Genomic DNA, 26,164 nt, shown 5'->3' with positions numbered 1-26,164 from the left:
AGCGCGTCACCTTCGTTCCTTCTCGGCAGGTGGGGAGGTGGGGTTAAAGCATGCGGTTTCGGACGAACAAGCCGTCCCCGACTTCGCTCTGCTATATATCTTGTCGAATTTATTCTTTAATGCCCTTACTTACTTTTCCAATCACTCATTTTCGTGCTTCGTCACATACAACGGACTCTTCTTTGGGCACACTCCGTCGGACAAGTATTGCAACCATGGCGGAACACAACATTGTTGTTTTTGCGGGCGACCACTGTGGCCCAGAGGTGACTGACTACCCCCCGAGCTTTCCCACCCTTGACTCTAGACGGAGAGAGCCTGACTTGGGTTATTTGACAGGTTATTGCTGAGGCAATTAAGGTACGAGTCTGGTATTTGCGACCTGCAGTTGAGCACGTCTGACGCAGGATTCAGGTTATCAAGACGGTTGAGGAGCTGAGCCCGACTGCTGGCAAATTCAATTTGGAGCACCACCTGCTCGGAGGGGCAAGTCATCCCCCGACGACGGATCACACGGGTCCAAAGACATCCACGAGAGAAGTCTCTTGCTGACCTCGGCGTTTCTCCCCAGTGCTCCATCGACCAGACCGGCGTCCCCCTCACAGACGAGGCCCTCGCCGCCGCCAAAGCCGCCGACGCTGTGCTCCTCGGCGCCGTTGGCGGCCCAGAATGGGGCGCCGGCGCCGTCCGCCCGGAGCAGGGCCTCCTAAAGCTGCGCAGTGAGATGTGCGCCTATGGAAACCTCCGTCCCTGTTTCTTCCCGTCCGACGCCCTTATTGAGTCCTCCCCCCTAAAGGCGTCTGTCTGCCGCGGCATCGATATGATGTTAGTCCGGGAGTTAACCTCAGGCCTGTATTTCGGAGAGCGAAAAGAGTACGATGGACTTAATGCGTTCGACACTACTGTTTATACGAAACCAGAAATCGAGCGAATCGCGCGGCTGGGCGGTTACCTAGCCAGGACCAGGGGAGACTCGCGAGTTATCTCGCTAGATAAGGCAAACGTGCTGGCGACAAGCAGACTCTGGCGTTGTGTGGTTGAGGAGGTTTATAAAAACGAGTTCCCTGATCTGAAGGTTGAGCATCAGCTTATTGACAGCGCGGCCATGATCATGGTCAAGAACCCGACGCAGCTGAATGGCGTTATAATAGCGCCCAACTTGGCAGGTGAGCGAGGCCCCTCGTTCACCTCGAAGGCGGTTTAGCTGACGAGCTTTTAGGGGATATTCTCAGCGACGAGGCGAGCGCTATAGCTGGAAGCATAGGGCTCCTCCCGAGCGCCAGTCTCTGCGGGATTCCGGGCTCTGCAGTGCGTTCTATCTGTGAACCGATTCATGGTGAGACTCCTATTCTCCACTCGAGCCCTCATGTAGAAATCAGTCGCTAACGCAGATGACAGGTAGCGCGCCGGACATATCAGGGAAAGGGATTGTCGTGCGTCAAGACCCCGTTTCGGGCAATTCCTATTCATTCGCTGCAAGTACAGAGCTGACATCATTTTCAGAATCCCATTGGCACCATCCTTTCCGTGGCCATGATGTTCCGGTACTCTCTGAATCTCGCCCACGAGGCTAAAATCGTCGAGGACGCGGTCCGCGCTGCCATCGACGCCGGGCTAAGAACCAGGGACATGGGCGGCAGCACGGGCACCGCAGAAGCAGGAGATGCCATCGTTGCTGAGCTGGTCAAGATTCTCAAGGCATGAGATATCCCACGCCTTAAGGAGAATAGACAGAGAGGTTTAAAGGAGAAAAGAGGGGTGCGTCTGGAGCGCTGGAACCCGTACAGCATACGCAGCAGCCCACGACTTGCAGGAGCACCGCCGGGAGTATGGTTGGCGCCTGCATGGACCGGACGAGCGGTTGGATGGCCCGAATGCATGAGGTGGGACTTGCAGCATGAACAACCCAACAAATGTAGATTGATTACAACCCAACAAATGTAGATTAATTGGTCGTCGTCGCAAAGGGATGGTGGGGCACAGTCCTGGGCTCGTGCGAGCTCGGCGCATCCTATCCATTGGACTCGACCCGTTTCTGCAAGAGACATCTGGGAGCAACGTCTCCAGAACGGCACTAGAGACCTGCCGTTTTAGCAGCATCCGTTATGGTAACTTAATCCTAACCCTGAAATTACATAGCATTAACGTACATGATAAGCGAATGACACAGACAAGCGAATGACATACAAAATCGAACCTTCGCAACCAAAACTCTATCTGTCCCACTACAATAGCTCAAAACAATTGAAACTACTTAGTCTCATCTTCTTCAGATGTTTCCACAACTATCTGACAGGTACGCGCATTGTGGCCGGGCTCCCCGCAGTTGCCATAACGCCGCGCGCGCGTCTCGGTCCTCGGCTTCCGACCACTACCCGCCTGCGTTTCCTCCTTGATCTGTACCTCCACCTCTCTCTGGCCCTGCAAATCCTATGCATCCTATATACTAAGCGATCTTCCTTGCCGAAGACGTTGTTTCTTTGCCCTCTGGCGCTTGCTTAGCGTCTCATTTGCTGCTCGAAGGCTCTGGTTCTCTGCCTTTAACAATGCCAACTGATGCATTATCTTAGACGTCCCTTTTGCAAGGATATCAACAGCTCTAAGAATCTCAGTCGGCGAACTATTCTGATGCCGGGCAATTCGATTTCTGATGAGATTGGTCTATGAGAAGGCTTCAGTCGGGTTGTTTGGCGTTTTAGAGACCTAGGTGTAGGCACTGCTGGGCTGAGAGTTCGAGGGTGATAGCGTCTTAAGCCGGATGTCGAGCTGGGAGATCACCTTGTCGGGGCTAAAAGGAATAAGTCTAGCGCCTTGGAAACCTCCTTGAATGTTTTTGTATATTATCGCCGCCTGGTAAGCTGCGAAGAAGGCGGGAAAGAAGTCCTCCTTAGTGATATAGGTTATACCGGCCTGTATTATCTCTTTAACCTGCTTTCTATATACTACTTTAAGTGGGCTGAAATACCTAATATTAGCTGGCTGGAGGATATAAGATGAGTAGGGAGGTATATAGAGAGTAATAATATTATTCTCCTTATAATAGACCTCGAAGTTGGTCGAGTGGTGGCTGTTATGGCCGTCGAGGATGAAGAGGCAATAAACCCTGGCTGTTCGAGCTCTAGTATGCTTATCGAAGTATTGAATCCATTTAAGGCCTCTCTTATTGGTCGTCCAACTATTCTTAGATATTGCGATAACCTAGTCCTTCGGCAATAGGCTATTCTTATACTAAGAGGAGAAGTGATATTTGCCCTGGACGATAATAAATGGTAGGACTGCCTAGCCAGTTGTATTGATGCCCTGGATTACTATTGCCCATTCCCGATTGCTAGGCTGCTTCGACTTTGCCTTGCCACGCCGTTCGGAGCTTATAATAACTATTGCGGTTGAGATAATACCTATCTGAAACCCGGTCTCGTCAAAGTTATAGATGTCTGCCTCCTAGATACTATACTTTACGATTGTATTCCGTACAAGTGTAAACCAGCCATGAATGGTTTCTGGATCTTTACATTTGGCCCTCTAGTAATTATATTGCCGATTAAAATATATAGTAAGTTATAGTTGCCGTTTAATGAAGTTATAAGCCTAATATATCCCGATATATCCCGCATTGCATTTGGCAAGTAGTCGGTTGGCTATATCTTCTATACCAGACAAGCAAGGAGGAAATCCTTTTGCATCTAGGTCGAGGATATATTAAACAATTATTAATTCTTCTAAATCAGTCAACTTCCGCGAGTTGGCGGGAATATCGCGTCGTGATTTCATGCCGCATTTGCAACGACTTATTTTTTGGTGATCCACATTGTAGATCTTGCCAGCAGCTCGAGCGCTTAGATTCGGGTCATTTTGCATTGCCTGAATGGCTAAGATTAACTGGGCATCATCGTTTTTGTGATGCATGTTTGTGTTGTAAAGAGAATCAAGGAAGAAGCTGGGAGATATGTGAGTCCGATGTCGTATGTCATTCGCTTGTCTGTGTCATTCGCTTATCATGTACGTTATCGCAAAATGTTGTTTTATGTCCGCGGGTGGCCGGTCTTTCCTGGCGTCAGATGCATCCCATTTTCCGGGACTCATCATCCTATTTCCTGGACTCCAAGGCTTCCAAACATGACATACTTTGCACCTACGACCACGACGCATAGGAAAACACGGGATCCCGTCCGCTCTTCCTTAGTTAAACTACCAAGGGCCGAATCAGTACTCAGGTGGGTGACCACTGGGGAATCCTCGGTGTTGTATGTTTTTGCCCATAAAATTTTTGTGTCTGCTCAGAAGGTCCAAACCCTGTAACGTTATCTATGAGGACAAGAAACCGCACCCCTTGAACAACAACGAAGACCAAAGGCTGTCGTTGATATAGGAGGGCGAAAACGTGAATCTGAATTTGGCCGTTAAACGTTTTTTTTAGGTCCGAATTGCTAACTCAGCAGGGCTTAGGTCATGTATTAAAAACGCTACCGGAGTAGGGATTAAAACGGTGGGGAACGCGTTCCCACTTGCCGTTTTTCTTCTTCTGTTTCCTAACTCCGTTTCCTATCTGTATCGCGGTATAATCCTAACATCGCCTTTCGACTACAAGTTCCACTAACGCGTTGCGAATTTTGTTCCTAGCTAACCAAACTCGTTTGTAGCCCTTCCTTTCTTCATCTTAACAATTACAAGGCGTAATAGCTGAGTTAGCAACTATATACGGGGTAACCCTGCTGGCCTTAGCGGCCTAGGAGGCTAGACGTACTCCCGTCGGCGCTCTACTAGCACGCCGATCTAGTCTCAGATCGTGCAGGAACAACATGCAGTCTGCGAGGGTTATAGCGTCCCGTCTTACAGGCACCCTTGCCACTGATTGGCCCAGCCACACCTCACCTCGCAGGCATCCAAACACACTGCACCGCCTTATTTAGGTTCGAAATCCCCTCCTAAACCTTCGCCACTGTCCCTCGACAACGTACCTGGACATTCTCGACAGCTCATCATGTCGAACGACGAGGGACCATCCGTTGTTGTCTATCAACACTACTGTCCTCCGGAGGTGAAGCGAGTTCTGGCCTCGGGAGGCAGCGCCTTTATTGGCGAGGTCGACGACTCGACTATACTCAAATATCCACTCGCCCCCGGCGGAGACATGACCCGGCTTGAGGCGGAGAAGAAGCTAATGGAAATCATCGGACCCCATGAGCGCATCATAGCATACAAAGGCTTTAAGGACGCTGGGATTTATCTAGAACGCGCCACCAACGGTAACATTGCCGAGTATATGCTTGAATTCGGAAACCCCCTTCTTTCAGTCAAGCAGCGACTGGCCTGGTGCCGCGAGGCTGCCGAGGCTGTCGCGTGGATTCATAGCCGGCGAGTCCTCCATTGCGATATCCAGCCCACAAATCTCCTTCTCGACGAACACCTCCATATAAAACTCGCCGACTTCCAAGGGAGGCATTTATCGGCCGACGGCAAAGTGCTCGTCGACGGCTGGAGCGCCGAGTCGTGCAAATTCTCTGCTCCGCGAAACGACCCATTCGACGCAGATATCAAAACCGATCTTTTTGCGCTAGGGTGTACTTTCTACTTCATTATGATGGGACACGCCGTGTATCCCGACATCGTTCACGGAGAAGAAGGGTGGTATGAGAAGGTGGAAGACAGATTTCGAAACGGGGCCTTTCCCGAAGACAAGCACGCCTGTAGTGCTATCACAATGAGGTGCTGGCGAATGAAATATGAGAGTGCCGAGCAAGTGGTTCAAGATCTCCAGGCGCTGGAAAAGGAACAGCAAGTCACAGCGTTAGAGTAGCAGCGAGGCAGCCTACGCTACGACTTTCTAATACGGGCTGTTGTTGGAATTGCTCGACGTCTTATCAACCCCGCATTGTGGTTCTGTCGGTCTCGACCTCGCAAGTCCACCCACGGTGACCCACCTGCCGAAACAGACGACCGGGGGAGTTATACTGACGTCAGTATACTGCACGCTTGTCTGGCTCAATCCGACTTCAATTGTGCTATGTACAAGTACCTCCACATGATGCTCCGGATTAGAAATGCTACACGAGGATTGGGTCGTTTCTGTTCGAGATCGTCTGCGTCATACCTACGCTCCCGGGCGCGCTTGTTGGGTACGTAGCATCGGCAGCACGAGCTGTCGTTATATGGCATCGGGGCAGCAAGTGCGCGCTGTAGGGATCCGTACGTCAGAGCCAAGGCGGACGTCATCAGCGTCATATGCATGTGTCCAGCAATAGCCTGGAAGGTGCCATTGTCCTAATAATTCACCCGGCCGGACCTTTTGGAAATAGTATGAATCCTGAGCCGAACGGACTTGCAACTAGCACAACGTCCGTCATCACCACCAAGTTGAATTTGAAGGTCGTCACATTGACTCCGCGCATTGCCCAACATGAGTCTCAATACCAACCAGCTCGACCCGCGGCAGCATCCGCTCAAGGCCACGGCGATGGCCATCGGCGCGGGCCTCCAGGGGGAATACCGCGGCCCACGGGCGAGCCATATGCAGGGCGCCAACGAGGGCCCTGCCGACGTGATTGCCAAGGTCTCGGGCAGCGTGCCGGGCGGCAAGCGTGAAGACGACAGCCTGTACTTCACCAACAACGAGGGCGTTCCCTTCCCCGACCCGGCGCACAGCAAGACGGTTGGCGGCATCCCCGTTGCCAGCGACGTCTTCCTGTTCCAGAAGCAGCAGCACTTCAACAGGTCGAAGCCTCTGGAGCGTAGGTTGAATGGACTGTGTTTCTTCATAGGTTTCAGATTCTGATGTGTTCGTCTTCCCCGTAGGCATGGTCCACCCCTGCGGATCTGGCGCCTTCGGCTACTTTGAATGCACCAAGGATGTCACAAATCTTACTGTAGGACTACCTACCGACCTTACCTAGGTACCTCCCTAAACCGCACACTGAGCTGAGCTGACGCCGCTTGTGATGTCAGAAAGCCAACTTCCTGTCCTCGGTCGGCGAGAAGACGCCGGTCTTTGTCCGGTTCTCGACCGTGACCTTCGGCAGGGAGTTTCCGGACGAGGGCCGCAATCCACGTGGGTTCGCCATCAAGTTCTACACCATGGAAGGCAACTATGACATTGTCGGGCTGAATTTCGTAAGTTGTTGCAAAGTTTTAGGCTTTAGCCGTATCTCTGTCTTGGTAACGAATTAGTACTAAATTTAAAATCAACCCGCGGCCAGCCCGTCTTCTTCTGCCGGGACCCGATCCAGGGGCCGGACGTGATCCGCTCGCAGTCACGCAACCCGATCAACTTCCTGCTGGACTACGACGCGCTCTTCGACCTGCTGGCGAACACGCCCGAGTCGAACCACGCGGGGCTCATGTTCTTCAGCGACCACGGGACGCCGGTGGGGTGGCGCTACAACCACGGCTACGGCTGCCACACGTTCAAGTGGGTCAACAAGGAGGGCCGCTTCGTGTACATCAAGTACCACTTCGTCGCCAAGCACGGGCAGAAGCAGTTCACGGACGAGGAGGCGGTGCGCATGTGCGGCGAGGATCCGGACTACTCGAAGCGCGACCTCTGGGACGCCATCGAGCGCGGCGAGGCTCTCGAGTGGACGGCGTGCGTGCAGGCCATGCAGCCGGACCAGGCGGACCCGGACAAGCTCGGATTCGACCCGTTCGACGTCACCAAGGTCTGGCCGCGCGACCAGTTCCCGATGCAGGAGTTTGGCCGGCTGGTGCTCAACAAGAACCCCGAGAACTTCACGCGCGACGTGGAGCAGGCCGCCTTCTCGCCGGGCAGCATGGTGCCGGGCATCGAGGACTCGCCGGACCCGCTGCTGCAGTTCCGCATGTTCTTCTACCGCGACGCGCAGTACCACCGCATCGGCGTGAACCTGCACCAGATCCCCGTTAACTGCCCGTTCATGGCCAAGTCGTACGCGTCGCTGAACTTCGATGGCCCCATGCGCGTCGACGCGAACCACGCGGGCAACAAGCAGTACGCGCCCAACAGCTTCGCCCACAAGTTCCGCCCGGACACGGCCGAGGCGCCCTACGCGGTGCACGACAGCATTGTCAGCCGCAAGAGCCACTACTGGCATGAGGGCAAGAAGAACGACTACGACCAGGCCACGCAGCTGTGGACCAAGGTCATGACGCCGCAGCAGCGCCAGAACACGTGCAGGAACACGGCCAAGTACCTGCGCTACGTCAAGTATCCGGAGATCCAGAAGAAGTACCTGGCCCAGCTGTACAATATCTCGCCCGACTACTCCGAGGGCGTGTTCGCGCTGCTGCCGGAGCCCAAGTTCGACATGAAGGAGGTCCAGGAGCTCGCCAAGGACGCGCACATGTGGTACCGCAACAAGGCGTTCCTGCCTTCGGACGGCGAGAAGCTGGTGGGATACGCGCCGCCGATGCCTGTTTATGGCGCCTAGTGTTATGTAGGTAGAACCACACGGTACTCGGCATGCGCCGAGTATGTCACTGTAAGTGGAACAGGAACTAAGCCTCATTATGTCTTGTCCAATGTGCAAACTACCTCCGGGTGGTTGTGGATATAGCTTCATTAGTACCAGGTAGCAGAATGATCATGGCGGATACTGGCTTGAACAATTCTTTCTCCTTGGGGTGGTTAACGAAGCAGTCTTGAGGGTATAAACATACATACATACAAAATACATGACGGTGCAGTGGTGCACCTTGGACCTAGCTGAAGAACCACGAGGCAACGCCCGTTGCAGCTCCCGCCCACAGACCCAGCGTCTCGAGCAGCGGATTCAGCGCGCGGGCGGAGAACAGCGCCCAGACCTGCGATACTGGGTAGAAAACCAGCAGCTCATCCGCCTCCTCGCTGCGCTTGATCTTCCTAGCCAGCTTCCTCGGATCCCCCAGGATCGCCCGCGGACAGGTCGCTCCCGTCCGGATCATGTTCTCCGTCAGGCCCGTCTCCATGAAGCCAGGCGTGACAGCCACCACGCCAATGCCGTACGGCGCCGACGCCACCTGCAGCGAGCGGGCCAGCGAGTACAGGTACGCCTTGGCCGCCGCGTACAGCGCGAAGGTCGCCGGCGTGAAGAAGGCCGTCGAGGACGAGAGCACGATGATCTTGGGTCCAGGGCCGACCAAGTTACTACTACTTGTAGCACCACTTTGCAGTTGCAGTCGCCGCGGCGCCTTCATCAGCTCCCACGACCGCAGGATGAACTCCTGGCACGCGGCCACGTTGACCTGCAGCATCCGCGACGCGGTTGTGGCGCCCCAGTACTCGCTCCCTTGCGGTCCGTCCGACGCAGAGTGCGCAGCAGCAGCAGTTGGGGGGATGTGAGCGAGGTTGGGCCCCAGGACGTCGCTGCGGTGGCCTGTCACACTCGTGCATGAGATAGCGACGTCGATGCCCCCCGCGGTCGTGTCCACTTCCTGCAGCAGTTGCTGGAGCTTTGCCAGGCTGGCCGGGTCGAAGAAGTCCAGCGAATGCACAGCGACCGTGGCACCCCTGGACTGCACCCTCGCGGCGACCTCGTGCAGGCGCCGGAGGTCTCGCGCAATGAGGACCAGGTGCGTGTCTGGTGCGGCGTACTCAATGGCCAATGCTGCCCCGATTCCCGCGCTGGAAGCCACGGTTGGTTGGTTGAACGGGTTCTTGTATCTCGTCGGCAAAAACAGGGAGTTTCTCGCGCCCCTTACCTGGCACCGTTGATCACCACACATCGCCGTCCGCCGATGGCGCCCCATGAAGCGCCATCGCTCGACGACCTCCTCCCCGTCACGAACCGGATGCCCTGATCCCCGACGGTCTTGACCGCGCCGATCGGCAGGAATACTGCGATAGACACGGCCAGACTAGCCAGAGACACGATCAGAGTCCCCGTCGAGATGGATATGTTGAGTAGCGCAGTGGACAGGGAAGGGAGCGACCGCCATGTTCGGAACGGAAATATGGCGCCGATCTTGAACTCGTTCTTTTTTCCGACGTTGGGATGGACAGGGGCGAGGCCCATGGGAAGACCAGTGTTGGGGTCGACGTCCATCGTTGCGTCTCAAAGGATACCTAGTCGCCGGGAGATAGGGGGGACTCTGGTCTCTGTATAGAGTCTATGCTCTAGTGACCTAGGTTGGTTTTTCTCGTGCCCAACTGAATCAATTTGACGGGAACGGGTGTTGGCTGGACGAATGGTAGATCACTGGCGATGCCGGTAAACACTAGACAGTTCTATGACAGTAGTGCTATGCCCTGCATGTGCCGTGACATTTGCCTGTAGCGTGTTGTCGTAAAGGTAGTATGGCATTCAAAATCGCGACCAAGAATGACGTAGGAGGAGAGGCCGGAGACCCGGGAGGATTCAAAACGCATCATAATTCACTGAGACACGATCACACAACGCACCAAAAAGCAGGGCCATTCAATCTCACTGTTGGTTGTGCTTACAACTCGCTTCTCCGGATTGGACGATCATCTACATAACTTATCTGAAATAGCTGCAAGTACATGTACAGGTACACGTAGCATGCGCCAAGTTGTGTCGTGCTGGGGTGGAGCTTGAAATTCCGATTCACCAACAGGATCAACACCGCCGCCATGTCGACCATCTCGGAAGTCATCACCAAGGACCATCGCGAGCTCGAGCAATACTACAACGAGGTCGTCAACTCCTCTGACCATGACCACCAGGAGCGCTTCGGCAACCAGTTTACCTGGGAGCTGGCCCGCCACAGCGTGGCCGAGGAACTGATCGTGTATCCCGCCTTCGAGAAGCACATGGGGAGCAAGGGACACGAGATGGCCGAATCCGATCGCAAGGACCACCACAGGGTAAGCTGCCAATTCGCTTCGAGCTTTTCAGTAAAAATTAAAATGGGCCTGCTAACGAACTGCGCCTTTTATAGGTTAAGGAGCTGCTCAAGGAATTTCAGAACTTGAAGCCGAAGCAGTCCGACTAAGTTCCCAAGCTGAAGGAGCTGTGGGGCGTCCTGTCGGCGCACATCAAGGAGGAGGAGGTCCACGACCTGCCGGCGCTGGAGACGGCGCTCCAGTCGGCGGGCGCTGGCGAGTCGGAGAACATGGCCAAGAAGTTCGGCAGGACCAAGGCCCTCGTCCCGTCCCGGAGCCACCCGAGCGCGGGCGAGAACAAGTACTTTGAGTCGGCCATGGGCATGTTGGCCGCGCCCATCGACCACATCGCCGACATCTTCAGGAAATTCCCCGATGAGACCATCAGCCCTAACCCGTCCACCAAGTAGAGGAGAGTCCTGGGAGGACCTGTGGACGTCGAAGCAATTGTCTCGGGAGGCACGCGGGTGCCGCATGTATTACTAGTAGCCTGAAAATGTTGAGATGTCGATAATCGGGCATATGAAGGATGAAGCTACGACCTATTCTATTTCACCTCCAATCTACTGAATGACGATGATTATGTACTGAGCGTTCCATATTTGGGGAACGGGTTTGGCGCGCTTGGGGCATTTACATTTTAACTCCTTTTCCAGCCGGCTACGCGACCCCCGGATTGAATTTAGACTCCGGATCGCGGGAAGTCTTGGTATGGTGTTCGGGTTCCGTGCTGCTTGTTTTGTTTTAAGACCCAACCGTAAGAACCCGAGCATTCGATACACATTGTCGTCGAAATGACATACTAGTTGCACACAAGTACAGTCAGCCCTACACATAACGATTGGGTCGGACTCATGAACTTTAACGTAACCTATGTCCCAGTTACGTATCGTTAACGGAAGTAGCCACAGCCTACCCATCGGCCAAATGACAAGGAACCTGGGTGTCTGCCAGATGTCAACCCTGGTATGTCCGTTCTAACTTATGCTGTGTAAGTGTCTCCCCGTAATACCTTAGATGCCACAACCTGGGGTGACCTAACGTGCATGATAAGCGAGCGGATCATTTTCTACTATCCTACCACAACTATCCTTAATTGCAACACATCAACACTAGGAACCAACTATAATTACATCAGAAATAGATGAATTAGAACCTTCTGCAACCTCCTGGCACGTACGTACGTTATGGCCAGGCTTGCCGCACACACTACAGCCCCGAACCTTTGTACGAGCCCCTCCTGCACCACCACCATCCGGCTGCGTTTCTTGTACCACCTCCCCAACCACGGCCTTCTGGTCCAGTAGATCGTTTGCATCTTGCACTGCAAGTGATCCTCCAAGCTGCACGCGTGTTCTTTTGGCTCTCCGGCGCTTACTAAGTGCCTCGTTGGCCTTGCGGAGCGAAGAGACCTCTGACCGAAGAAGAGCCACCTTGTATATTATAGCCACCGTACCCTTGGCAAGCTGGTCCACCGCAGTCAATATCGAAGTTAGAGAGCTGTTTTGATGGTTGGCAATGCGAGTCTTGATAAGCGTTGACTGCGAGGTCGCTTCTCAAGGGTTGCGTGGTGTCTGGAAGACCCAAGGTTATGGTGTGCCGCCCTATAAGTTCAAGGGCGTTAGTATACGAAGCTTTACATCCAGCTTGGATATCACCCTCTCTAGATTGTATGGCATAAGGCCAGCACCTATAAAGCCACCCTGGATATTCTTCTCTATTATAGAAGTAAAGAAGGCCTCGCGGAAAGCACAGAGGAACTCGAGCTTGCTGATGTGGTTGATATGCATCCGCATTAGGTCCTCGACCTAGCAACCGTATGCCTGCTTCAACGGCCCAAAGCAGCCGACATCAAGTGGATGGAGGAGGTGCGAGGAATACGGAGGCATGTAGAGCATAATGATGTTATGCTCCTGGCAGTAGAGCTCGAATTCGGTAGAGTAGTGGCTCTCGTGGCCGTCGAGGATCAATAACCGGTTCTTGCCCTTTATACGAGGTGCTATATAGAAGTCGAAGTGCTTGATCCAATCGAGGCCTACTATATTGGTAGTTCAGTGTCACGAGGGCCGTCGTTCAAGGCCAGGGTCAAGCCTCTGGTGGTAAACTGACTGCATTGTAAGAATATTGAACTTGCAGGAGGAAAGAAATCCTCGAGACTGCAAGGTAGGCTTTAAATACAAGATGCGAGTAGGTCTGAGCCTTGCATGCATGATGTAATAGAACATACATAATGAATCATCACTTGGTATGATGAATCATTATATATGCAAATGATATCATCATCATAGTCGGTGCGTTCCACCGTCATATTCAGCCGTTCTTGGTAGTTGCAACATACCAATCGGCCGGGAGGTTGCACTCGGTATACCAGTTGGCGAAGTGGTATTGCGCGGCTAAGATAATAAAGGGCGGGATAGCCCAGCCGAGAGCATTGACTCCCTGGATCACCATTGCCCATTTGCGGTTACTAGGCGGGGCTAGTTTTGTCCTACCATGGCCATCCGAGGTCGTAACTACCATGCCTGGGCAGATCATTCCCATTATAAACCCGGTCTCGTCAAAGTTATAGATATCGTTATCCACAATGCCGTACTTGGCCTTAGTGTTTCGTACGAGTGTAAACTACTCCCCAATAATCCTTGGATCCTCGCACTTAAGCTCTCTGTGTCACGAATTAAGCCAACAGGACAGCTGCAGGTGGGGCAACCCGGCGGGTAGCGTAGGACGCACCTGAACCAATCATTTAGGACCAATGAGAAGGAGCTCTAGGGAGCTCTAGAGAGCAGACGAGAGCTCAAGGCACCAAGCCAATCAGTATGAAGGGATGGAAGCTCTCGATGGAGCCAACAGAGCACCAAGCTCTAGGGAGCTCTATAGAGCACATGAGAGCACCCAAGGATAGGCAGTATATAGTCACTCGTTCTAGAGGACTCTGGGAGTTCTCCAGTGAGCAATTCAAATAGTAGCCTTCACCTACTGTGCAGACATTGCAACTTGCATCGTTGTGAACCTTTCGGCTTCACCGAGATCTACAGTCCGACCAGCAGTACCTTCGACCGGCGAACTCTTTCAGAGGCAGGACTGCCTGTGGTTTCGTCACTCTGGTAATCGTATCGACAGGTATAACGCGTATAGAGCTCTAATTGGCGTTTAATGAAGTTATAAGCTCAGCATTTACCGACAGGGGGCGCATTACGTTCGTATAATAGTTGGTTGGCCATATCTTTTATATCATATAATCTAGGTAGAAATACGCGTATAGATAGCTCACTTATATACTGAACTATTACCTCCTCTTCTAGATCTATAAGCTTACGCGAGTTGGCTAAAGTATCACGTCGTGCAGGCCGGCCAGTATGCCGGCGATAGAGGGTAGTATAAGGCACAGAATAGATCTTTGCTGCAGCCCGGAGGCTTAGCTTAGAATCATTTTCAAAATCTTCAAGTGCAAGAACCACTTTAGCCTCGGCCGGAATTGAAGACATAATAGTATGGTGGAGGAAATTGATATAGTAGGTAGAGACATACGTTGCAGAGAAAATTGATCCGCTCGCTTATCTGATCCGCTCGCTTATCATGCACGTTATATATACTACTAGTAGTACTAGTAGTCCTATAGAGTGGACCCTAGCCCCGATGCAGCCGGCAGCATCTGGCAACGGGCCGACTGGATCGACCCCGCCATCAAGGTCCTCATCCTTTTGCTGCCTCAGCGTGTCCGCTCTACGGATACAGTGCTCTCACTACTCCTAGGATCGATTTCAGATATGAAACACAAAGCCAGAATTTGAAGAGAACTTCTTGGCGAGGATCACCCTCCTCTCCAGCTGCATCAGTACGATACTGCCTACCTTGTTCATTCACATTTCTTCCCCGGCTACACAGTCTGTCACAGTGCACACACCCCGCCGTCAATAGAGTAAAATGGCCACAATCGGCACCCTTCAGCGGCTCTCAGCCGCCTCTCTATCCAAGATGCTCCTCGCCGCCCAGGAGGCGGCCGCGGCTGGTGATCCTAGCATCGCCATCATCGACGTTCGGGACGACGGTACGAAGCAACCCCACATTCCCTAATCCCTGGTGAATGAAACCTGACATGTAACATGTAACAACGGACAGATTACATAGGCGGGCACATCAAGGGCTCCCAGAATGTACCGTCGCGCACGCTCGATGCGATGTTGCCCGCCCTCGTCCGCCAGCTACAGGACAAGGAGACGGTCGTGTTCCACTGCGCGCTGTCCCAGCAGCGGGGACCGACCGCCGCGCTGCGGTATATCCGGGAGCGAGAGCGGATCCTTGCTTCGCTGAAGGGGAAGAAGACGGCTTCCGGGGAGAAAACTCCTCAAGCTGTGAGGGAAGAGGGTGTCGTTGCTGCTGTTTCCGGGGAAGGGAGTCACGAGGTGAAGGAGCAGAAGGTGTACGTGCTTGACCGGGGCTTTGTGGGGTGGCAGGAGGCGTATGGGACGGATGAGCGGTTGACGGAGGGGTATTGTAAGGAGTTATGGGAAGATGGATATTAAGGATGAGGGTTGGGTCCAAGCGCATTGGTGGAAACGGTATGGGGTCAGTTCCCTGTGGTAACTTCGGTTTGTGGCGGGAGTGACTCTGAAGGATCATGCCGACTGGGAATGGCGTTGGGCGGCAACGAAGAAATACGGAAGAGATCTTTCCCCTTGGTGATCCAGTCTGTCCGGCAAGCCATGAAGAGTCCTCTAATAACTCACCGGCGCCTCATTCACAGCGCCTTTTAGTCTCAAATATCGGTATTACCAGCTTTCTGTAGGAGAGATGACATGTGCATACCAGGGCTTCCTCGGTTGAGAAGAGCAATGATCTCAATGCTCTATCCTGGGCCCATCGGCGATGTTAAGAGCCTCTTTCACAATACACAATATAACAAGATGGCGGTTTGGGACTATACTACCTCGTCCCACGGGACTATGGCCGTTGATAACCCTAACAACTCCAGCATCATCCATCCCCGCATAGTCCGCCCTAAGGGCATACATCAAACATCTTACGCCACAGTTTTTGAAGTGAATCAAAACAAAAGCACAATCATAGAACGAAGGAACACAAGGATTGAGAGAAGGAAGTAGAGGAGAGAGGGGGAAAACACGTAAAAGAAGAAAAGAAAATAGAGATGAAAGGAAAGAAAGTCATGGAATAGAAGGGAAAAACGAGAAGATGAAGAAAGGAAGACGATAAAAAGGTGAGAATAGAGTAAGGGAGTCAGCCTTAGCGTGTCTTAAAGTGCTAGGTTTAGGGCTTTATATGAGCGGGATCCTATGATATATTGCCGCCGGACTGAGCACTGTAACCCCCAAAGCCCATGTCAATATAATCGGGTTTCCAACCCAGCCTATCAATTTATCTCCAGTGCCTCCCATCTCAGCTTTAGTCCCAGATCCTCGTCGCTTTGGAATTTTGAACGCCCACGAACCAATGCCAAAGGCCACAGAATTCGTCTCTATACAAACTGAGAACCGGCACAGCCACAACCAACGTACCTCAGCACAACGCCTTGTTGACCAGGACTCTCGTGGTGTCCGAATCACGTATCTGCCCGCGAGTCCAGATAATTCCATGTTTGGGATGCCCGTGTTTGCACCGAGCCATGACACTCTTGGCGTCCGTCGCGATATCTCTGCATTGTCGAGCTACCGGTTTATCCCCGTCGTTGCACCAAGTGATGGCACCGCCGCGCGCACAGGCAAGTCTGAGGCATGTCCTGGCCTCCACATGACAAATTCCGCCTCGCTTGTCCAGCGTTCTGACCTGGCCCTGGATTGTCTTGGCTATCGCTCGCTTGCCGAACTGCATTCCGCACTCGATCTTCTAGCATCATCGGATATGGTAAGTACTAGCAAAAGTGTGGTTACGGGCATTAAGTGTGATCTGGCACCTACGTACCCCGTTGAACGCCCTCAATTGGACTGGACTGAGATCCTTCAGCATAATATCATGTCGATCCGCCAATATTGCTTCTAAAATGCGCATCCAGTCCGCTGGGTTGAGTTTGGACTCAGTTGTACTCGCTTCGTCATCCCTAATGGACAGGCGCTTGCGGTAGTTCTCGATACACCTCTCGTCGCATGCAAAGACGCTGAGCGGACGACGACGCGGAACGGTCTCGTTGTGGATCCGAGACGGCGAAAGCTGGTGTTTTCGGCTGTAGTATTAGCTTTGCGTCGCCAGTTGTGCGAAGAAAACGACAGCGGCCATACCAGGGCAATGCTTAACGTCCCATAGAAGATGCACGAAAGTGCTGAAAGTGATATCTTCATGTTGCCAAGTTAGATTGCAATGACGGAGCTTATGGATGGATTGCAAGTGTCCAGTAGTAGTATTGGGAGGTATGATAGTTCCGGGATGTAGGATTCTGAACACTCGAGTCAATGAAGACAGGACATTACCAACAGGCGCCGCCCTGCCGCTCAGTCGGGACATTCACCAGAGTCGATGCTACCGTTTGAACAAATGGTAGATGAATTAGAGAGGCAGGCACAATGAGACATGGTCCCAAGGCATTATGGCCCCATAGGAATATAGCCCTAACCCAAGCACCATCTACCCCCTAAGTCCCCTCATCTCGACCGTCGCAACCAAATACATATAATAGCCTTCGGCCCCGCCTCGATATGACAGCATCACAAACGCCGATGTTATTAATCCGCCTCTCCATCGACAAAACATGTATCCAAAACACAGTATCAATCAACGCTTCCACGGAATGCCCATGGAGGGAGATGGGGGTAGAAAACATTCTCCAGTTATGACCCCAGTCATCGCAACAGGTAGTAAACAGCTTTTTGACCGAATTGGGTTGGGGGAAGCCATTTTTTCCAACAGTATTAGGAGCCCAGGTCACAACATTACTCATAACGTACATTATCAGCGAGCGGGACATATCAGCGAGCGGGACATATCAGCGAGCGGGACACTAAGTTCTTGGCACAACGCGTCCTTCCTCATCTACCTCTAACAACGCGTTTTTCCTACAACTAAAGATGTCTTCCACTTTAAAGGAAGCTAGGGTAACCTTGGCCCTCAAAGCTCTTGAAAATGATATAGAACTAAGCCTTCGAGCCGCGGCCAAGCTCTATAACGTGCCAGTTTCAACCCTCGGCTACCGACGTACCGGCCGGCCTATATAACGCGATCTTCCAGCCAATTCGAAGAAGCTTACCCAATCTAAAGAGGAGGCTATTGTTCAATATATTATTGAGCTATCTATACGAGCTTTTCCGCCGAGACTATGTGGTGTAGAAGATAGCTAACCAACTGCTACGTATATACGACGCGCCCCCTATCGGCAAGCTCTGGGCGCATCGGTTTATCAAACGCCAGCTAGAGCTCCGTACGCGTTATTCGCGAAGATACGATTACCAGAGGGTAAAGTGCGAGGATCCGAAGGTCATTGGCGAGTGGTTTGCCCTTATACGGAATGTTAAGGCCAAGTACGGTATTGTAGATGACAATATCTATAACTTCGACAAGACTAGGTTTATAATAGGTATTATCTTCCCGGGTATAGTGGTTATAACCTTAGATAGCTATGGCAAGGCGAAGCTAGCCTAGCCTAGCAACTGTGAATAGGCGACGGTAATCTAAGGCATTAATGCCCTTGGCTAGGCTATTCCTCTGTTCATTATTTTAGCAGTATAGTTCTACCTTGCCAACTGGTATACTAAGTGCAACCTCCTAGCCGACTAGCGTATTGCAACTACCGAGAATGGCTGGACTACTAATGCGGTAGGCCTTAATTAGATCAAGTATTTCGACTACTATATAGCGCCTCGGACAAAGGGCAAATACCGGTTGTTGATCCTCGATGGCCACGAAGCCACTACTCAACCGAGTTCGAGCTCTACTGCCAGTAGAACAACATTATCACGCTCTGCATGCCTCTATATTCCTCCTACCTCCTCTAGCCACTTGATGTTAGCTGCTTTGGGCTGTTGAAGCAGGCGTACGGTCGCCAGATCGAGGACTTGATACACGTATATATCAACTATATAAGCAAGGTCGAGTTCCTCTATAGGTTCTGCAAGGCCTTCTTCTCCTCTATTACCGAGAGGAATATCCAGGGTGGCTTTGCTAGGGCTGGCCTTATGCCATATGATTTAGTAAGGGTGCTTTCTAAGCTGGATATCAAGCTTCGTACGCCAACACCCCCAACCTCACGGCCTAGCACTATACAACCTTGGGTCTTCCAGACACCATACAACCCCCGAGAAGCCAGCTCGCAATCAACGCTTAGCAAAACTCGTATTGCCAACCATCAAAACAGCTCTCCGACTTCGATGTTGACTGCTGTAGACCAGCTTGCCAAGAGTACAACGGCCGTAATGCACCAGGTAGCTCTCCTTCGTGCAGAGAACGCCTCCCTCCGTAAGGCCAACGAGGCACTAAGTAAGCGCCGGAAAGCCAAAAGAACACGTGTATAGCTTGGAGGATCGCTTGCGGTACAAGACGCAAAGAATCTACTGGACCAGAAGGCCGTGATTGGGGAGGTGGCGGAAGAAAAGGAGCAGGATAGTGGTGGTGTAGGGGGGAGTTGTACGAAGGTTCGGTGCTGTGGTGTATGCGGCAAGCCTGGCCATAACGCCCGCACTTGCCAGGAGGCTGCAGAATCATCTGATTCAGCTATTTTTGATGTAATCATAGTTGGTTGATAGTGGTAGGTGGTTAAAGCTGGAGATAAGTATTGTGGTATAGGTGGGGGTGTTTCACTCGCTTATATGTTTCACTCGCTTATAACGTACGTTATCTTGCTCTGAGTAAGCCATCTTGAACTGGCAATCAGTTTGATCCATCAGTTTGATCCAAAGAAAAAGGCCGTTTGGCAAGGGATTGAGTGAGTTGTGGTAAGTTGAAGTGGTTGGGTTGAAAAAGCGGTGTGGACTTACAAAGTGGGCGGAATGGGGGGTGGTCGACTTATATTTGGGTGATGACGAACGAATATTGGAACTGGTGACCTCCGTTGTGTTCGTTTCCTGCGTGTGATGTTCCTATGTTCCTAGCGAAACATCATGTTCCGTAAACACGAATCGTGTCAGTTTAGGTTGGGGGAGCCATTCCTTCCAGAACAGGCTAACTATAACATCATGTTATCTACCCTCCTTCAGTCTCCATGGGCAAGCTTCGCTCGCTCCTTGAAGACCTTCACCTTGTCCTCCTTGAGGGTGCATGTCTCCAGGCGCGTCCTCAGGGCGCTCTCGAGATGTAGCAAGCATCCTAAGTTACTGCATGTCTATTGTCAGCTCGAACGGTACTCATAGGACTATCAGCGAAGTGGGGTTGCCTTTGCTCGCACTTACCCGTTTGTGGCCAAGGTAAAAGCGAGGCCCCCGCCGGCGGATAGTCCAGCGTGGTACGCACGGTGAGTGTATGTCCATGAGGTTATTTCCAGTGAGCATACGAGGTCGAAGTTTATGATAGTGAGGTTCGGAGGCGGAATGTGAGTATTCCAGGCTCTGCAAGCTGCCCAGTTCGTAGTGACGATGACGCGGTTGGTTAGCGCATCTGCGCGGCAGTGCAGTAAACTGGCGTCCACCCCAAGTTTACCGAGGACATCGGCTACCCGAAATGCGTCATCGGCAGGCGGAAAAACCGCTATTAGTGCAGTTGACCAAACCGCGTGGCTACGCTCGCAAAGACAGGCAAGGCGTATATATCTCTCTTCTAGTGACGTGAAGAGAGTTAGGATGGACTCAGATTTGCGCACTACCGCTGATTTGACGTCTGGCCCACAAGTCGAGCGGGCGCCCGCCGCTGGGGCGGTGTTGTTCTGAAAGTATTATGTTAGCTGGGTAAGGTATTCTCTAATCACCTATGAGGCGATGGAAACAATGGCGGCATACCACCTCCACAAGCTGCCCCATGATGTATTCTACATCGACACTCATGTGCGTGCATGCACAGTCGTCCGACCGTGTGGACATACACAGTTAGGTGGTCACAAAGTTAAGCATACACGTTGTTGCCTTCTTATGTAGCACTGGTTCTCTCAACGCACGACCCTCCTACCCTCCTTTCCGTTGGATTCCCATTTTCTGATCGATACCTAATGAGGCTATAGTTCTAATCTCACCTGCCCATCACCCCAACCCCGACCGCATATCCCTGAAGGTTTGAAGGCATGACAGTGCCTAGATGGAACTTTCGTCTTAGTCAGGCTATGTACCTAGGTACTCGGCTGAAGTGAGATCCTTGCAGGCATCAACAGATGATAAGCGGTAGGATCAATTAGCTAGTCCAGTTGCTCCCTGAGCTTCTGTGGCGAATGGTCTTGTGCACCCGCTCATGCGGCTGCGCCGTGATCTGGCATCCCCCGGGCCCCCAGCCATCCAATCGTTGCCCCACCGGATTTCGTTACTGACCTGGCCACGCCCGGGGCCGGCTTTGATTATCTGATATGTTCGGGGCAAGGTGAGAAAGATCCATGTGCGAGGGACGCCTTTAGTGATGACTGATGAAGATGGTGGGGACCACGGGTCGTGGAATGAATGATTTCTAACTCATTGAAAGATAAAGTGCTGTGAAGCAACGCTATAAAACGCCAGCGCATGAGTGGTGTTGAACACTGAGCACTGGCAGCTTGTAAAATGTCCAAAAACGCCTATTCAAAACCGCCAACTCTGACTTCCTGTTGTCCAACGCCACCGTATACGAGAAACCGCCATCGGCAGAAGAAAACCCAACTCCTTGATTTTGAGACCCAAGATGTGGCGCTTCATTGACAGCTTGAGATGTTTCATTGGTAGATGGTTAACGGGTGGTACCGCCCGAGCTCTGCTGTTAGGGAAGATATCAGATCAAGCGTCTCAGAGTAGAAGAGCTTACAAGGGACGACTTACACCGCCAGAAGGGTATGAGCTACCACCTGATGCACCGCCAGAAGTGGAGCCGGAAGTGCTGCCCGAGCTAGAGCTTCCGCCGTAGGGAAAGGCAACATCGGGCTTGATGATGCTGAGAGCGGAGCCGTGCTTGAGCACCTCGTCCCAGTTTTTGGACGAGTGTCCGTTGTTGTTCCCGGAAGACATTTCGGAAAGGCGGACGGGAGAAGTGATTCTAGGACGGTCTGGTCTGTTGAGCCTATCTGAGATGCGTTGCTGAAGACGGCGGAACTGTTCGAAATAGACTATTGTGGCTGGTTCGATGTCGGGGTTGGAGTTGCTGGTCGTTGATGATTGTCGACATCTCTGCCCGGCGTCCATGGTTATATATCTCGAAGATGGAAGATGTCAGATTAGGTTCTCTTCAACAACCTCTTCGCGATAATCTCGTTGCGAACAGCGACTTCAGACTTTTCCAACTGGTTTCCAGATTCGCTGCCTAGCTTCGTCTCTCCTTCCTTCAAAACTGCAAAGCCTTGGTGCCACAAGAAATGATCGTTTACTTGGGTAGTAGGCTGAGTTCTACCAGGTTTCGAGTTAGAGTTCCAAAGGTTCTTGGCCAGCCATTGGTGCGTTCGGTTGATTGCTGTGATGATGCCGCTGGAGGCTTCAACAAAGGCCAACTCCACTATGACGGGCAACCTGGATGGGATGCGGCGAATGCTTGTGAGCACGGCCACCGCCAATACGGTTTACTCACTCGCGTAAACGGCATGGTCACTTTTGAAGTGCGAGCTTATAATCCGAGCTCATCGCATCGGATACTAGTGCAGTATACATTTGAGCCACAGCTGGGTCCACAAGCAATTGTGGCTTCTTTCGCTGCCTAACCAAACCGGAACTTTGAAACCAACAAACACCAAACACTAAGCCAAGCCACCGGATCGCAGTAAAACGTCGAACGAGAGGAGTTGCCCCGCGCCGGTAGTCTGTGCAGTCCCACGTGTACTAGTAGAATATGCGCAAAATGTTAAGTGTCTTGCGCGGATACAAAGGTTATTTTGGTACGGAGTACTCTTGACCAAGCACACACGCATTGCCAAGACACGTTTCGGCAAGCCAAGCCGATCCCGATCACGGCCCCGCCCCCACCCAGCGGAACGGGTAACGGAGCCGATGATTTAGGGGCAGCATGGCTGCATGGGCCTTGAGCTCTGGTAGGTACGGGACTATGACCGGCAAAGATGCGGAATGTTTAGATTTGACGATCGGTATGTTCCGAAACCACATCCGATCGCCTCAGTAACAACTAGCACTGCGGTTGCTGCCTTCTCATCCTTTGCGCTCTTGCGCCTAGGCTAGGTAACTGATGGCCCCTGGTCACACCGCCACAGGGTCCGTATGACAGTGACAACTGAGATTGAGGCGAGCGCGCCCAGGCGCCAGGCTCGATCTGACATCAAAAATGGCATCGTTGCGCAAAACACAAGCGACCTGTCACCTACCTAGGCATGAGAATTCGCATTCGGCGGGATGTGGCTCCCAGAGGGCTCTGCCCCGGGTAGGCTACCGTCAAACAGTTACCATGGGCTCGGTTAGTAATCCAAACATCCGGGTAAGATAAGGTCCGGGTCTGGACCCGAACTTAAAACTTTGCGGCTGAGCTGTGTTGTCCCCTCGGGCCCTCGGAGCATTTCACTCGTGGTCTGGACACTGAAAACGGACATCGGAGGGGAACACCCCCGACAGAAGTCGGCTTCGGTTCGAGATGTATGCCCCAGGCAGCCCTTGTTAAACTCAAGCGTCAGGGGATATGTCGCTCTACAGTCACAAATTGCAATGATGTCTAGTGACCGAAAATGTGACAAGACCTTCTTGAAGATTGCATGAGCGAGCGCCCCTCTCAAGACCCCTCGCCAATTGCGCATACCGGGTACCCAGGCTCAAATTGGGCCCAATAAACCTCAACCGGCAAACAGAACCTGGAGTTATACTATCTGCCATGTGTCACCTGGTAATACTTTAGTTACCTAAATAGCGGTGTCCCACCGGTGCTTAGCATTGAACAGACAGGCCGCAGGTGACACCGTTACCTGGTCTACTCGACGGGATTTCGCCAACCTTGAACACTCACTGAGCACAATAGCCTTGATAGTGCGATTAAGCATCTCACTAGATACCAGGTACCTAAGGTAGCTTGTTCTCCGCAACTATACCAGATCAATAGCCACGCCAAGCATGCAATGGGTGTGGTCGCCAATGGCCAGCAGAGGCTCTCTTTCAGGCGTCGGGCTCCCAGGCGACCTGCATGTGTGTAAGCCCCCCAGCTGCAGGCAACCAGGTGGATGGCCAGAGAACCTGACCGAAAATGCAGGCCACATTGTGTTGAATGCCCCCGTATGACCCAATCAACTGCCGTTTGCCCACACCTTTCGGGTACTCCCTTGGCCCTTGGGTCGCATTGAATGCGACCACTGATAGGTCTCTCGCATGTAAGGTATGTACTGTACATACATCATGTGAGGGGTCGCCCAAGGGTTTAAATCGCAGAGCACCCTCGCATCGCCCAACTCATCCTTTCTCTTTTTCTTCCTCATCTTCTTTACCACGACCCTGGTGAATTCAGTGAGAGGCCAACGGAGCCCCGACGCAGCATCACCGAACTAACTCGGCCGCTTTAACATGAAGCAGGCCCCGGGCACGCAAGCCCCGGGAACCAAATCTCCCGGGACAAATCTCCCGGGGCTTGCGTGCCCGGGGCCTGCTTCATGTTACGGACGGGTGACGCCTGTTTACGGGCACCGTTGGTCTCGGGGACAGTTTTCGGGTTTCCGGCGTTTCCGCTCCCAGTCGAGGAATCTCCTTCTCCGTTTTGGACGAAGACGGTCAGTCTGGCATCAGTCTCTCGCATTCGACTTCGGTGTTGGCCTTGATAATGAATAACTGACAACCGTGACAGACTCCATTGTGCAGACTTCGGAATGCTCTCGACAATTCTGCTCGTCAAACCAGACCTCGGTCTCTTTTCAAGCTTGTCTCACACAGAGATGCATGCCGACACAACGGAAGTTGACCGCCACCACGGCCAGCTGGATGCCTTGTGCTTGGTGTGCTTTCTCCAAGAAGGGCGTCTTGAGAGGATATTGAGTATGGTGCGGCGTTGCGGATGCGGTCGGGGAGACTTGGTCCTGCCGTTGGAGATAGAAGGAGGCTGGCGTCAGGTCACTCGCTTGTGTATACCATGGACAACGTGAGTGACTACTCCTCCCATCGCACTCCCTCCTGTACCGCTTCTGGAGCTGACCCATCTATCCAATTACAGCAGATTGCCGGACCTGGATACGTCTCTAAAAGGTCCAGCGCAGTCCGTAAACTTCGGATAGCGAAAAGCAAACAGAAAGCTACTGCTCTTCAAAATCAACTCACTGACAGCTAACGAAACCACCCAACGTGACAACTGGCTCTGCCGCAGACCAGGTCACGGACCACCGAGGAACATTTACCATTGACCAGCAATGGATCCATGTCTTGATCTAAGCGGTCCCTGGGAGTGCCCGGATTGGTTCTCTTGGGAAGGCAATGACCTCGGCCGAAGCATTGATTCTAACCCACCGAATCCTGGCAACGTTGGACTCAACGAGTTCGGGCTCGATGATCCACTGCCCTACGCTGCGGCTGCCGCTGCAGCTCTGTTTGAAGACGACAACCTCCCCTGTCTATTTCCTGACCTTCCGGTCTTCGACGAGTCCAGCATCTCCACGGATCCTCGAGAGCTTCAGTCGCCGCCCCTACCAGGGTCCTTCTCCACGAATGGCTCGAGCGGCAGTGGGTATAGTCCGTCTTCAATGGAAACGGGCTTCCCTAGTCCTTGGACGCCATGGGAGACTCCATGCGTGTCACCGGATCTCCTTGGATTGCAATCACCGCATCCGTATCGCAGATCCCCACAAGGAGACTTCAGTAACACACCACTGTACCTCCAGGACCCCATGACCAGTATAATACATACCGAACTTGAAAGTGTTGCCTACGAAACGCCAATCGAGCTTTCGGGAACCAGTGCCTTCACGCAATCATCACCCCAAGCGGCCGTTCCAGACACCACCCTGACAATGGAAGACAAGCCTCCCAATCTTACCTCGTATGTCCCTTTGCCTTTTCAGTCGTTTGCTGTGATATGGCGAAGGCGCTGACGCTAGCAAACGAACCAAGACGGAAATGGCGCCTCCAGACGCGGCCGGTGAAATGTCCCGTATGCAACAAGGGTCATACCTATTCGACCGAGCTGAACAAACACATCGCCGCCCGACACCGCGACGTGGCCGCCAGCATCGGCGTGTCCATAGAACGCTACGTTTGCGAGCTATGCCACCAAGTCTGTACGCGGAAAGACCGTCTTGTTCGCCATTTGAAGAACAAGCATGGAATTGAACCGCAGAAGCGACGGAAAAGGCCTGGGGGGTTGACTAAGACTAAGAAATGACTGTTGCGTTGGGGTTGGGGGTTTTCACTGACGCTTTTCTGTTGC

The 26,164-nt window shown here is 52.6% G+C and overlaps 9 protein-coding genes across 9 annotated transcripts; 6 read left to right on the top strand and 3 right to left on the bottom strand.

The window, feature by feature from the left end:
• Positions 1-55: 55 nt before the first annotated feature.
• Positions 56-2,194, top strand: B0T15DRAFT_528135 (3-isopropylmalate dehydrogenase). The gene is made up of 7 exons (XM_062869020.1): positions 56-266; positions 340-360; positions 415-486; positions 572-1,166; positions 1,220-1,336; positions 1,399-1,433; positions 1,504-2,194. Exons 1-7 carry the CDS (start codon positions 120-122, stop codon positions 1,702-1,704), a joined length of 1,188 nt encoding a protein of 395 aa, XP_062722524.1. The 5' UTR covers positions 56-119; the 3' UTR covers positions 1,705-2,194.
• A 2,349-nt stretch (positions 2,195-4,543) lies between these two features.
• Positions 4,544-6,097, top strand: B0T15DRAFT_151316 (kinase-like domain-containing protein). Its single transcript, XM_062861998.1, has one exon. It carries the CDS (start codon positions 4,982-4,984, stop codon positions 5,795-5,797), a length of 816 nt encoding a protein of 271 aa, XP_062722523.1. The 5' UTR covers positions 4,544-4,981; the 3' UTR covers positions 5,798-6,097.
• B0T15DRAFT_151324 (catalase-like domain-containing protein) lies at positions 6,017-8,655 on the top strand. Its single transcript, XM_062861999.1, has 4 exons — positions 6,017-6,728; positions 6,793-6,863; positions 6,943-7,107; positions 7,194-8,655. The coding sequence occupies exons 1-4, from the start codon at positions 6,398-6,400 to the stop codon at positions 8,397-8,399; spliced, it is 1,773 nt and encodes a 590-aa protein (XP_062722522.1). The 5' UTR covers positions 6,017-6,397; the 3' UTR covers positions 8,400-8,655.
• A 15-nt stretch (positions 8,656-8,670) lies between these two features.
• B0T15DRAFT_552708 (uncharacterized protein) lies at positions 8,671-10,281 on the bottom strand (the record flags this gene model as incomplete). The annotated part of the gene is made up of 2 exons (XM_062870304.1): positions 9,649-10,281; positions 8,671-9,571 (listed from the first exon to the last, which is right to left on the bottom strand). Exons 1-2 carry the CDS (start codon positions 9,990-9,992, stop codon positions 8,671-8,673), a joined length of 1,245 nt encoding a protein of 414 aa, XP_062722521.1. The 5' UTR covers positions 9,993-10,281.
• A 51-nt stretch (positions 10,282-10,332) lies between these two features.
• B0T15DRAFT_573673 (uncharacterized protein) lies at positions 10,333-11,202 on the top strand (the record flags this gene model as incomplete). Its single annotated transcript, XM_062870934.1, has 2 exons — positions 10,333-10,774; positions 10,912-11,202. The coding sequence occupies exons 1-2, from the start codon at positions 10,541-10,543 to the stop codon at positions 11,200-11,202; spliced, it is 525 nt and encodes a 174-aa protein (XP_062722520.1). The 5' UTR covers positions 10,333-10,540.
• Positions 11,203-14,442: 3,240 nt separating this feature from the next.
• Positions 14,443-15,709, top strand: B0T15DRAFT_528120 (uncharacterized protein). Its single transcript, XM_062869019.1, has 2 exons — positions 14,443-14,840; positions 14,912-15,709. The coding sequence occupies exons 1-2, from the start codon at positions 14,717-14,719 to the stop codon at positions 15,313-15,315; spliced, it is 528 nt and encodes a 175-aa protein (XP_062722519.1). The 5' UTR covers positions 14,443-14,716; the 3' UTR covers positions 15,316-15,709.
• Positions 15,710-16,306: 597 nt separating this feature from the next.
• B0T15DRAFT_552707 (uncharacterized protein) lies at positions 16,307-17,082 on the bottom strand (the record flags this gene model as incomplete). The annotated part of the gene is made up of 3 exons (XM_062870303.1): positions 16,307-16,633; positions 16,709-16,954; positions 17,023-17,082. 3 exons carry the CDS (start codon positions 17,080-17,082, stop codon positions 16,307-16,309), a joined length of 633 nt encoding a protein of 210 aa, XP_062722518.1.
• A 2,840-nt stretch (positions 17,083-19,922) lies between these two features.
• On the bottom strand, positions 19,923-21,843 carry B0T15DRAFT_492266 (uncharacterized protein; the record flags this gene model as incomplete). The annotated part of the gene is made up of 2 exons (XM_062866850.1): positions 19,923-20,015; positions 21,658-21,843. 2 exons carry the CDS (start codon positions 21,841-21,843, stop codon positions 19,923-19,925), a joined length of 279 nt encoding a protein of 92 aa, XP_062722517.1.
• Positions 21,844-25,151: 3,308 nt separating this feature from the next.
• Positions 25,152-26,119, top strand: B0T15DRAFT_510088 (uncharacterized protein; the record flags this gene model as incomplete). The annotated part of the gene is made up of 2 exons (XM_062867838.1): positions 25,152-25,777; positions 25,849-26,119. 2 exons carry the CDS (start codon positions 25,152-25,154, stop codon positions 26,117-26,119), a joined length of 897 nt encoding a protein of 298 aa, XP_062722516.1.
• Between the last annotated feature and the right edge of the window lie 45 nt (positions 26,120-26,164).

This window comes from Chaetomium strumarium (genome assembly GCF_033439665.1).
Source record: "Chaetomium strumarium strain CBS 333.67 chromosome Unknown B0T15scaffold_3, whole genome shotgun sequence".
NCBI classification, from domain to species: Eukaryota; Fungi; Ascomycota; class Sordariomycetes; order Sordariales; family Chaetomiaceae; genus Chaetomium; species Chaetomium strumarium.
Note: the sequence above shows the minus strand (reverse complement) of the source record. Positions and strands in the feature narration are given on the sequence as shown.